At 39.2% G+C, this 13,324-nt stretch overlaps 1 protein-coding gene across 1 annotated transcript in view; it reads left to right on the top strand.

The window, feature by feature from the left end:
• The window catches only part of CDC25C (cell division cycle 25C), a 40,497-nt gene that overhangs the window by 6,643 nt on the left and 20,530 nt on the right, over positions 1–13,324 (top strand). Inside the window, exons 3-8 of the mRNA XM_006866220.1 lie at positions 983–1,201; positions 1,622–1,725; positions 2,549–2,594; positions 7,004–7,037; positions 7,149–7,238; positions 10,191–10,346. Coding sequence (XP_006866282.1) covers positions 1,008–1,201; positions 1,622–1,725; positions 2,549–2,594; positions 7,004–7,037; positions 7,149–7,238; positions 10,191–10,346 — 624 coding nt within the window. The 5' untranslated portion in view covers positions 983–1,007. The remainder of the gene's footprint in view (positions 1–982; positions 1,202–1,621; positions 1,726–2,548; positions 2,595–7,003; positions 7,038–7,148; positions 7,239–10,190; positions 10,347–13,324) is intronic.

Raw genomic sequence — 13,324 nt, 5'->3', positions numbered from 1 at the left:
TCGACGTAACTGCACGAGAAAGTAGCAAAAAAAAAAAAAGAAACGCTCCCCAAATCCTCCCAAGTAAACACAATAAATCCAGGTATTTCTCTAGTGAGTGGTCGCAATTTAAATCTCCCGGGGTTGGTGGGGTTGAGGCTAAAGACTGAGAACGCAGGAAGGCTATAACGATTGGCCATAGGGAGAGCCAATGGTGATACAGGTTCCCTGTAGGGCTGGGCTTAGCCATCCAAAAGCTGATGGACCAATCATCATCCTGCTTTGAACACTGGGGCGGGGCAAATAGTACTCTTCTAGAGCAAGCTCACATCCACAGGAGTAAAGTACGAGTCAAACGATTGGTCGAGGGGTCTTCGCTGACTCGCGGAGTTTGGGTGACGCGATTTAGAGGCGAACGGGGATAGGTTATTGGGAGGGCGGAAGGTTTGAATGGTCAAGGCCTGTGTCTGTTGATACTTTAACTTTGAGACTATAACTTCCACCGTTTACCGCGAGAAGCTGAAAAACCCGACCCTGATCAATCCAACCGAGAAGGAAAATATTAGTCTGGTTAATTATCTTCTTTTCCCAGATTGTTTTTTCCTGTAATTCTGCTCGAGGCTTCGCTGTGTCTGATCCCTTCCTTGTGAAGGCAAGGCTCAGACCTCAAACCTGAGCTAGGTCCGAAGCCGAGTACGCCACGGAGTTTTCTGCGGGTCCAGCCGGGGCCCCTGCAAACAACAGTCCTGCTGATGTGATAGGCATCGCGAATGGAAGACTCGAGTTCCTGTCAGGATTCGTGAACAAGTCAAAGCTTGTTCATTCCATCTTTAAAGTCCTGCGTTGCCTCTCTCGGTAAGTTAAGTTCCACCGTTGGAAGATGCCTTTCCTCCAATAATGGTCCACTTGACTGTTACTGGAAAGGGTGGGGGAGGTTGTTGTGAAAGCTGTGATGTACCGGTGATGCATCTATGTGATAACCTTCTCCTATATAGGTTTTGTATTTTCTTGGTGAGCACTCGGAGACCATGTCTGCAAATCTCTTCTCATCCACAAAAGAGGAGGGAAGCTCTGGCTCAGGGCCCAGTTTTAGATCCAGTAGGAGGAAGAGGCTAAACCTGCTGCTGGAAAGAGAAACTTCATTTACCGTTTATCCAGATCTCCCTAGAACTCCAATGAACAAAGTTTTTGGTGATTCTCGAAACTTAAGCATTTTTTCTGGGTAAATCCACTTTCATTTTTACACGTTATCTTCTGTTCATCGAAACAGTTTGTTGTTATTTGTTTATAAAAACTACTGGCCTTAAAAGGATTTGATTGTAACCCTTTTTGAGCTTCCAGCTTCTCTGTGATAAGGGAATAATCATCTTTTATTTTACCAGAGAAGTCCTGGTGACACATTAGGTTAAGCATTAGACTGTTAACCCAAAGGCGTTGGTTCAACCCCACCAGTCCTTCCACATGAGAAGGATGAGGCTCTCTGCTCCTGTGAATATTTACAACTTTGGAAACCCAATGGAGCAGTTCTACTGACTCAAAGGCAGTGGGTTACTGAGGAGTGTTGCAAGTGAGAATGATAGTCTTTCCCTTTAAGGATATTATAGCCTAATGGAAAATTTGATGTTCTATTATGTCTTGACAGCGGAACCCCAAAATGTTGCCTTGATCTTTCGAATCTTAGCAATGTGGAGATGTCTACCATGCCTTCAACTCAGCTTACCACTTCTGCAGACTCTGGTGAAACCGGTAGGGAGAAGGGAAGTAAAGACCTCAGTGGGAAGAATAAGGGCGAGAACATGCTAATACGACAGAGAGAGAGATGGTGAAAATAGACAGAAGTTACAATCATTTGGGTGACTAGAGGATTTCTGAGGAGAATGAGTAGGAAGAAAAGGATAATAGCATTAATAGAAGTCACTGTATTTGAAGAAGTTATTCTAGAAGGAATATTTTGTTGACTGATTGGTGGGAATGAAAGTATAGTAGTTACGATGAGAATTTGTGTGCCCTAGTCTAATCTCAGCATAGGCAGAAAAATTAACATAAAGAAATAGCTTTGTCAACTAAGATTTATGTGTTTTTATGGGTCTGTGCCTGAAAAGGAATATGTTTCATAAATTAGTAATCCTAGTACTTGTTCTGATTGCAAATTTTCGGAATGATAAGCTTTCTTTTCTATTTCTGAAAGTCTCCATAGTATATTGCGTCTCAGTAATTTTTCTTTCAGTGACATATGTAAATTAAGTTTCCATGAATATTGGTACCTATAGGGAGGCTAGGAGTCCTGGTGTTGTGCTGTGGGCTAATATACTGGACTGCAAAACTGGTTTGAACCTCAAGGTTGGTGTGGTTCAAGCTCACCAGCTGCTCTTCGGAAACCCTGTACAGGGTCACTATGGGTCAGCACTGACTCGACAGCACTTAGTAACAACAATAGGGAGCCTATGTGTTTAAACATTAAGCTTAAAGAAAAAAAAAAAGTGTGGTTTTCTAATGAAGAAGACTAGAAGGAAAGACGGGGTACATGGACAACAATAACTTTTTATTAATGCTTTGTATCTGATTACAGGTCATTTGGATTCATCAGGACTGCAAGAAATACAGTTAGTTGGGGTGTAAGTTCCTCTGTTGAATTACCCCCATGTTTAAGCCTTTTCAACACTGATTATGGGGATCTGATCCTGTGCCGACACTGCAGAATACAGTGTACTTTTGGTACAAATGGGGCTGCCAGACCTAAATTCTTTTCCTGACAGACTTCTAAGTTGCTCAGAACGAGATTGTTGTTGCTGTTAGATGCCATTGAGTCAGTACTGACTTTTAGTGACCCTGTATGCGTAGTGGTTATGAATCGGGCTGCGAACCTTTAGGCCAGCAGTTCGAAACTACCAGCCGTTCCGCTGGAGAAAGATGAGGCTTTCTGCTCCGGTAAAGATTTACAGCCTCAGAAACCCTGTACAGGGTCGCTATGGGCCGGAACCGACTCGAAGGCACTTAACAACAACAACATATGCACAACAGAACAAAACACTGCCCAGTACTGTGCCAATTTCACAATTGTTGTTATGTATTGTTGCTGCTGCCACTGTGCCAATCCATATTGTTGGGGTCTTCCTCTTTTTCTCTGATGCTCCACTTTACCAAGCATGATATCCTTCGCCAGGACTGGTCCCTCCTGCTAATATGTCTGACCTATGAGAGATGAAGTATGGCTATCGTGGCTTCCAAGGAGCGATCAGACTACTTCTTCCAACACAGATTGGTTTGTTCTTTTGGCAGCCCATGTTCTCCAACACCATAACTCAAATGCGTCAATTCTTCTACGGTTTTCCTTTTCCACTATCCAACTTTTACATGCATATGAGTATTGTGAAAATGAAGGTTATTCATTTTAATTGTTACTTACAATTAGTGTTATCTTTAAAAATAATAGAAAATGATGTACTGTGCTTAAGTGTAGACTTTTATTTGCATGTGAGAGGTGCTACTAGGGTAAGTCAAAAAGTATTGCAAAATCATAGAAATCTTTATTAAACAAAAATATTAAAATATTTTTTGTTTCTTAATATATCCTCCATCTGGGTTTATACATTTCTGAAGGTGGTATTTCCATCTCTAAACCTTCTCTGAAAAATTTGGCACTCTTGGACTTATATCACATCAAGACAGCAATTTTGGTATCTTCAAAGAACTCAAATTGTGGTCCTCTTAAATGTTCTCTGAGTTTTAGAAACAAAAAGAAATTGTAAGGGGCAAGTTCTGAGCTGTAGGGTGAATGGGCTGTTTTCCCAACAAAATTCTCATAGTACAACCCTTGCTACTATCAAAAAATGAGCAGATTCATTTCCTGGCCCTTTTCTCACTAATGCAGTTTCCAGTTTTCTTAAAACTTCTTCCATATAAGCTCCCATTATCATCCTGTGTCCTCTGAGAAAATACCAAGATGACCCCTTTGGAATCCACCCCCACAAAAAATTCACCATAACCTTCTGAGCTGACTTCTCTGGCTTGAATTTAACTGGTCCCATAAATCCCCATTTTGATTGGACTTTTTTTTTGAAGGCACCTTAATAAGACTAAGACAAGTGTTAATTACTAAGAGAGCTTCTTAGCAGCCATCCATTAATCACAAAGACATCTTTAAACACATTTTGTTTAGAATAAACCTGTGATGTGTGAACTAGAACCCTAGTAGCAATACCTTTTGACTTACCCTGGTATATCTTAGTGGTTGAGATTGCAGAGTATGGACTGTGGAGTCCGTGTGTAGTCCAGTGGTTTACTGTTTCATTAGCTGGGACTCTGGACAAATGTTTTAATTTCATTGGACCTCAATAGCATGGAGTTAGTGATAAACTTTCTAATCAACAATTATTGTAAGGATTAAATGAAAATGTGTCTAGCACATTTTATAATGTTTTCATTATTAAATGGCTTCTTTGTTGGAGATCTTACCATGTTTAGTCAGGGAATACTAAAGGAATGCAAATTAATTTTAATATAACATATTTCAATTTAAAGTTAAGTTTTCCTTAGCTGTTTTAAGATTTTTGGAATTTTGTCCTTCCGTGCTTTAGGTGAATTAGATACCACTTTAATACAATGGGGGGGTGGGGGCAGTTTTCATGATATGTGAGAATGTCACTTTATATTGCTTTCATTTTTTTTTTTTAATTGCTAAAAGTGTAGACTGAATGAAAGTCTTAAGAACTCAAGTCAAATCCTAGAAGCTCTTTTATAGAGATCCATAAAAATTATAGGAGGAAGCTTCAAAAAGTTTGCAGAAAAATTCCATTGTCTTTTAGTTACATTTTTTCACAAACGTTTTGAAGGCCACTCATATATGGTGTTGTAGTGCTGTTGAGTTACTTCTGACTCATAGCAACCGTCTATAGGTTTTCAAGGAACAGCTGGTGGGTTTGAAACACCAACGTTGTAGTTAGCAGTCTAGTGCTGATCCTACATCACCACACCAGGACTCCATATATATTAACCAATTGTAGTTACTACTGCAATTCAAAGTAAATAACCATGTTTATGTGTGAAGAAGATGAGACTCATTCATCTTTGATGCATATTTGTATAAATGGTTATATAAGTGAAATAAGGGCCTTGTTATGGTTTGAATTGTATCTGACAAAAATGTGCTATAAATCCTTACTCTATACTTGTGGTTAAGGAGCTCTGGTAGCATAGTGGTTATGAGTTGGGCTGCTAACCTCAAGGTCAGCAGTTTGAAACTACCAGCTGTTCTGTGGGAAAATGATGAGGCTTTCTGTTCCTGTAAAGATTTACAGCTTTGGAAATCCTATGCAATGTTGCTATGAATTGGAACCAACTCCACGGCACGCCACCACCACCACCATACCTATGGTTGGGGTCCTGGTGTGGTGCTATAGGATAACATGGGACTGCTAACCACAAGGATGGTGATTCAAACCCACTAGCTGCTTCTTGGAAAACATACAGGTCACTGCAACAATGGGCTCAAACATAACAATTACAAGGATGATACAGGACCAGGTGGTGTATTGTTCTATTGTACATGTTGTTGTTGTTGTGAGGTGCTATTGAGTTGTTACTGACCCTTAGCGACCTTATGCACAGCAGAACGAAACACTGCCTGATCCTGGGCCAACCTCACCACTGTTGCCACCCTTGAGTCCATCGATGCTTCCATTTGGCTAATCCATCTTGTTGGGGGGTCTTCCTCTTTTTCTCTGACCCTCCACCTTACCAAACATGATATCCTTCTCCAGCGACTGGTCCCTCCTGACAATATGTCCGAAGTATGAGAGACAGAGTTTGGTCATCTTGGCCTCCAAGGAGCACTCTTGCTGCATTTCTTCTAAAACGGAAAGGTCTTTATAAGTCAGAAACAATTTGATGGCACCTAACAACAGCAAGTGGACTCACTCTATAGCACTAACAATAACGACATCTGTGGTTACAATACCATTTGGGAATGGATTCTCTTTGTTGTGATAATTATGGAGTCCTGGTTTGGCTTAGTAGGATAACCACTGAACTGCTAACCACAAGGTCAGCAGTTCAAACCCTCCAGCCATTCCTTGAAAACCCTACACAGGGTTGTTATGAGTCAGAACTTACTTGACAGCACTTAACAACAACAAGTATAGGGTATGTTTTAAATCAACCTCTCTGAGATATAAAAAGAACAGATTAGGCACAGAGAAGCAAGTAGAGTTGGAGGAAGAAAGATGCCACACCACATGAAGATCACTAAGGAACAAGGACCATCCCTCAGAGCCAACAGAGAGACTTTTCCTTGAGCCTACACCCTAACTTCAGATTTCTAGAGGTTTAGTCCTGATGTGGCACTGTGGGTTAATGTGCTGGACTGCAAAGTCAGTTTGAACTGCAAGGTTGGTGGTTCAAACTTACCAGCTGTTTCTTGGAAACCCTATGCAGGGTCATTATGGGTTGGAACCGACTCTACAGCACTTAACAACTAATTATGAGAGGAGTCCTGGTGTGGACTGCAAGGTTGGTAGTTCAAACTCACCAGCCGTTCCTCAGAAACCCTATACATGGTCACTATGGGTCAAAGCCAACTTAATGGCACTTAACATAGCAAACTATGAGAGGAGTCCTGGTGTGGCGCTGTAGGATAAAGCACTGGACCACAAGGTTGGTTTGAATCACAAGGTTGGTGCTTCAAACTCAATAGTCGTTCCTCGGAAACCTTATACATGGCTGTTATGATTCAGAACACTACAGCACTTAAACTATGAGAGAATAAATTTGTTAAAGTCACCCACTTATGGTATTTTTATTATAACAGCACTAGATAAGTGAGACAGGTCTTATCCCATGTTGTCACTTAAAATCTTTATATTTACCACAGAAAATACCCTAATTACTAGTTTTGGAAGAGCTTTATCAACTAGGTGTTGGGCTCCTACAATGGAAGAAAGCAAAAGTTGGGCTGTTCTAAGCCACTGAAGAATAATGGAAATAATATTTGGGGCTTTGCTGACTGGCAATTTGTTTTGATCTGCAGGAATCATCATCAGCATCTTATAAAAGGCAGCCCAGTGAGTAGCCCCTTGTTTTGGGTTTGGGTTTGTTTGGGGTGTGGAGGAAGAGGGTTTCCCATTCACCTGTGGCTCAAGGATGCTAGCTAGTCTCAGAAAATTCTCTTATAGGCACAACTGATGTGTAGCACTCCGAATTCTTTGGACCATGGTCACAGAAAGAAAGATGCAGTGTGTAATTCATCTACAAATAAAAAAAATGTAAGTCATCAATGTTCTGGTGTGATGTTGTAGGATAAGCACTAGATTATTAACCAAAAGGTTGGTTCAAATCCACCAGCTACTCCTTTGAAACACTATACAGGGTCACTATGCAGAGTTGACAGTACTTAACAACAACAAAAACACATTAGGGGTCCTGATGTGACATTGTAGGATAAACACTGGACTGCTAACTGTAAGGTCGGCAGTTCAAACCCACCAGCCATTCCTCGGAAACCCTATACATATATATAACTGACTCCATGCCACTTAACAACAACATATAATAACAGTTCTCTTCCTTTGGCTGGAGAAACGTATTCTTATCATTAGAAGACACTTGTTTCGCCAAGTTGATTCCTACTCATGTCCACCCTGTGTGAGCAGAGCAGAACTGCTCCTTAGTGTTTTCAAGGCTGTGACCTTTCAGAAGTAGATCACCAGACCTTCACATCTGAACCCACCCCTGGGACTCCGTATGAGACAAAGAGCTATTTAAATCTCAGTATGCTAGACAAAGGAACAGCATTCCTGTGTGAACAATGTTGCTTGTTTTCTTCTTAAGCTTTGACCCTAGAACAGTACCTAGTTCCAACTCATGCGTAGCAGGTCATCATTATTACTCATGCTCAGTTGATCGTTTTGAAAACAAAAATCTGTTTCTGTAGTGTAAGGGATTTAGGAGGGCTTTTTGTTTGTTTTTGTAACAGAAAGGGGGAATTATGCATGCATAATTTGTTCATCAGTTCCTTGCATGGCTTCTCATATAAATTGATATCTGTTAGTTTCTTCTCCTTTCACCCTAGTCTAGCTTCTTAGCCTCGATTCTAAGAAAACCATGGTCCTTTTTGGTCTAAGCCATAGGCTGCCCTTTGATTCCAAGTTAAAACTGGTCCCTCCAGAGTCACCTAATCACTAAAATAATCCTCTAACTAATCCCTTCAACTAATCCCCTTTTCTAGCCATCTTTTTCTTTTCCCTTTGTCCCCCTTTCCCCATGCCAGGTTAGTATCCATAAGATTGTAGTTCTTTTCTAACATTGACTAAGATAGGCCCATGTTTTGGGGTGTTCTAATCAGCTTTTTCTTTAGGTTTAGTACTGCCCTTTTACTCTCCTTTTATGATCAGATTTTAAATCTCACCATTTCCTCCTCAGTCTGAATGCCCTTCCTTTCTATGTTCGTTTTGCTTGTGATCATAAAATTAGCATTCTCCAAAGCAAATCTACATATATATAAAATTCAAACTGTAATTTGTATCTTCAGGATATGGGGTCAGTTTGATGACCTTTAATATGTTTCATGAGGGTTGTTGTTGTTAAGTACTGTGGAGTCGGTTCTGACTCATAGTGACCCTGCACAGGGTTGCCGAGACTGTAAATCTTTATGGGAGCAGAAAGTCTTATTTTTCTCCAGCGGATCAGCTGGTAGTTTCGAACTGCCAACCTTGAGGTTAGCAGCCCAATTTATAACTACTATGCTACCAGAGCTCCTTTCATGCGGATTACTCATGGCTTAATCAGATGAAATGTTTTTGGCGTGGCCTACTGACACTGCTTTTTCTCCAGCCAGTGTCGTTTTCCATTCCAACTCACCAGCCACTCTTTGGAAACCCTATACAGGGTCACTATGAATGGAAATTGACTCGACTGCACTTAACAACAACTAAAGGTGAATGGCAGATCTGGTTTATGACCTTTTAATTTTTCTAAGCTGATTTAGGTGAGAAAAGAGGTGGGATAAGTAAATTTTGAGCTGAGAAAGAGGGAAAGCCCATGCCCTCTGATCATTTTATTTGGTTAAACCTAAAGTGAAGAAAAATTTCTTAGTCCTGTTCTTTTCTCCATCTATATATTTCTCTGTTTATCCCCCTGATTTTTAAAAGAACTATATACCTTTTATGAAGATGTTAATATATATTAACATATACAAGTATAAAAAGGAAAATAACACATAAAAAAAAAAAACACTGCTAACATTTTAACTCATTTTTTGTTTGTTTTGTTTCATGTTTTCACTTTACATTTTCACATTGAGGTCCTACTACACATATCATTTTTATATACTATATTAAAAGCTCTTGTTTAATGTTTTTAATGCATGCTTTTATTCTAATGAATGGACTATAATTTACATAAGCTTTTCCCTTTTGTTGGATACTTAGTAGTATCCAAAGTTTGCTTTTATAAATAATACAATAATGTATATTCTTGAAAATAAATCTGCCTATATTTTAGATATTTTTTCTTAGAATTGGTAGTAAGCATTAACATTTCTTGGTCAAGAGTGTAGATAAAGAATATGATACATACTGTCAAATATCTTTCCCAAAAAGTTGTAAGAATTTATATTCTGATGAATAATCTATAGCTTATGGGATGCCTTCGCCTTGTTTTGTTGTTGTTGTTGCTATGTGCCATGGAATCGGTTCCGACTCATAGCGACCCTGTACAGGGTTTCCGAGGCTGTAATTCTTGACGGGAGCAGAAAGCCTCATCTTTCTCCCATGGAACAGCTGGTGATTTCAAACTGCTGACCTTGTGGTTCGCAGCCCGATTCATAACCATTATGCTACCAGAGCTCCTTTCTCCTTGTTTAACAGTTGCTAATTATATAAGTAAACATTTTATTTCACAGGGAAAGTAACTAGTAGTGATTTTATTTCAATATTAGCTGTGTATATTCCTTCTAGTGAGTGATTGTAACCTTTGCCCATTTTAGCTTTTGGTTCACTCATGTACTCACGTGCTTTTCACAAACCATGGCTTCAAGATGCTCCAGGGATATGTATTGTTGGTGTTATTCTCATCCATATGAGAAAGCCATTGTAACATATCCTAACCTAAGTAAATAAATTGGTCATATTTTAGGTTTTCTGTTTCTGGGGAGGAATGAAGTTCTGGAATATGGTTTACTATTGGTTGGTTTTTAATGTTGTTGATCTACTTGATAGGACAATCGGAACTTATTGGAAAATGAAATGACAGATTTGGGCAGTCCCATTACTATACTTCCAAAACGGAATGAAAATCCAAAACTAGAATTCCAGATAGAAGATATTTCACATGATTTGATGGAGTTTTCACTGGAAGATCAAGAAGATGCCAAGGTAGAGTGGTCTCTGCTTTCTTCACATTCATTTATTCTTGTTGTTGTTGTTGTTAAGTGCCATTGAGTCGGTTCCCACCCATAGCGACCCTGTAAACATTCATTCTTGGACAAGCAATATTATTAGTCTGTTATGTTCCAGCCACCATATAAAGTGCTGGGACTGAAGAGATGAAGAGATTAAGAAGACATAATCCCTATACTCTATGAGCTACCCACCAATAAGGTGTCAGGTCTCCCTGTGAATATTCCTACTACTAAGTGAGCACCTTCCAGTTAATAATTTGAGTAGACCCAGGACTCATCAATGTAATCTGGTATAAGTGACTCCTTCAGATAATAATAGTGGATGGGATATTCCTAGCATGATCTTCCAGGTGTTTTGTGATGTATTTCTCTTTTCATTATTTTTGTTGTTGAGAATATATAGGAGCCCTGGTGGTGCAGTGGCTAAGTGTTCAGCTGCTAACTGAAAGGTCAGTGGTTCAAACTCACCAGCTACTCTGTGGGAGAAAGGTGTGGCAGTTGGCTTTTTAAGGTTTTTTTTTTGTTGTTGTTGAGTCTATATACAGCAAAACATATACCAATTCAGCTGTTTCTACATATACACTTCACTAACATTGATTATATTCTTAGAGTTGTGCAGCCATTCTCTCTGCCTCCTAAGTTTCCTTAGCTATCAAGTTGCCATTGGTTTCTGAGGAGCAGCTGGTGAGCTTGAACTTCCATATAGTTTTTAAAAGATTATCTAATGCTCAAGGCAGACATTTTTTAGTAGTTAAGCTAAACTATTGTTTGGTTTTAAGAAGACTTCAGGAAATGTTTTTAGTTTAAAGATTATCTCAGGGAAATAGTTGCATTCTTCCTTTTTTAAAAAAAATTGAGGTCTAATTCACATAACAGAATTAACCATTTTAAAGTGTATAAGTAAGTCAGTGGTGTTAGTACATTCACACTGTTGTGCAAACAACATCTCTTTAATATCAAAACATTTTCATTACTCCCAAAGAAAACTATAGCCATTAAAGCAATTGGTCCTTACTCTCCCAATTCCCTAGCCCCTAACTATATATCTAGGTATATGTATCTGTAAGGATTTGCCTATTTTGAATATGTCATGTAAGTGGAAGTTTATAATATGTGACCTTTTGTGTATTACTTCTGTCATTTAGCCACATTTTTGAGGTTCATTCATCTTTTAACTTTATTTCTTTTCATGGTTGAATTGTATGTTGTTGTTGTTAAGTGCTGTCGAGTCGGTTCCGACCCATAGCGACCTGTACAGGATTTCCGAGGCTGTAAATCTTGACAGGAGCAGAAAGCCTCATCTTTCTCCCGTGGAACAGCTGGTAGTTTCGAACTGCTGACCTTAAGGTTCGCAGCCCGATTTGTAACCTCTATGCTACCAGAGCTCCTTTGAATTGTATGTATTTATCATAATTTATCCTTTCATCAGTTAATGAACTTAGGGGTTATTCCTACTTTTTGGTTATTGTGAACAGTGTTGCTGTTAACGTTGGCACATATAAATTTGTTTGAGTACCTGTTTTCAGCTATTTTGGATAAAACCTAGGAGTGGAATTGCTGGTAAGTCTATGTTTAACTTTTTGAGGAATGATAAAAGTATTTTACAATGTATTCCTTTATCTACTTTTATCCTTCCAATCCCAGAAGATGTGAAGCCTATGGCTTACTGACCTTATTGGTATGTGAAAGATAATTTCTGGGACATTTAGCATCTTATATCAACTTCATTTCTTTGAAACAAGTGTGTGGTAGGATGTGTACTTTAAATATTATATTCATCTTACAAGACAAAAATGGTGTAGTGGAGTTTAAACACTTGGATTTTAGTCGTCGTTCTCTTATTTACTAGCCTGAGCTTGAGCAAGCCACTTTACCTTGAGTTAGTTCAGACTCATAGCAACCCTGTAGGGTTTCCAAGGAGCACATGGTGGGTTTCAACCTCTGCCTTTGTGATTAGTAGTCCAGTGCTTATCCTACAGCTTCCTCATTTATAAAATAATAATAAAAATACATCCTCAATACAGTTGTTGTGAACATGATACAGGATTGAAAACAGTTGTAATACTTGACCTACTTTATCATTATTAATAAAAATTAGTAAGTAGCCACCACTCATCTGTCAGTTTGCTTGGTGGCTTCCATGTTGCTGTGATGCTGAAAGCGATACCACTGCTGTTTCAAATAACAGCAGGGTCACTCATGGGGGACAGGACATAAAGAAAACAAAAGCCCCTCACTATTGGACCAATAAATGACATCATGAAAAATTGAAAAAAGATTGAAATTGTCAAAGATTTAATTTTAATTGGATCCCCAATCAATGCCCATGGAAGCAGCAACCAAGAAATCAAAGAGCATATTGCATTGGGCAAATCTGCTGCAGAAGAACATTTTAAGTGCTAAAAAGCAGATCTTCTTAAATGTTTTACAGAGTGACTTTAGGACTAAGGTATGGGTAATACAAGCCATGGTATTTTCATTTGCTATGAATAACAAGATGATATAAAACAAGAACTTAAAAGTGTAGGGGAGAGTACTACTTTTCACTTTAACCTGAGTAACACAGAGAAAGAAGTCCTGGTGTGTAGGATAAGTACTGAACTGTTAACTGCAAGGTCGGTCGTTCTAACCCACTAGTTGTTCCTTGGAAACCCTATGTTGTTGTTGTTGAGTACCGTGGAGTCAGTTCCGACTCATAGTGACCCTGCACAGGGTTTCTGAGGCTGCAAATCTTTATGGGAGCAGAACGCCTCATCTTTCTCCTGCGGAACAGCTGGTAGTTTTGAACTGCCGACCTTGAGGTTAGCAGCCTGATTTCTAACCACTTCGCTACCAGAGCGCCTGGAAACTGTATACAGGAGTCATTATGAGCCAGAATTGACTCGATGACACTTAACAACAACACAGAGAAATGGTGATTCAATAATAAATTTTAAAAGTATGAATTCAGAG

This window comes from Chrysochloris asiatica, unplaced genomic scaffold (assembly GCF_000296735.1).
Source record: "Chrysochloris asiatica unplaced genomic scaffold, ChrAsi1.0 scaffold00087, whole genome shotgun sequence".
NCBI classification, from domain to species: Eukaryota; Metazoa; Chordata; class Mammalia; order Afrosoricida; family Chrysochloridae; genus Chrysochloris; species Chrysochloris asiatica.
The sequence above is the reverse complement of the archived record's forward strand: the minus strand, read 5'-3'. Positions and strand labels throughout refer to the sequence as shown.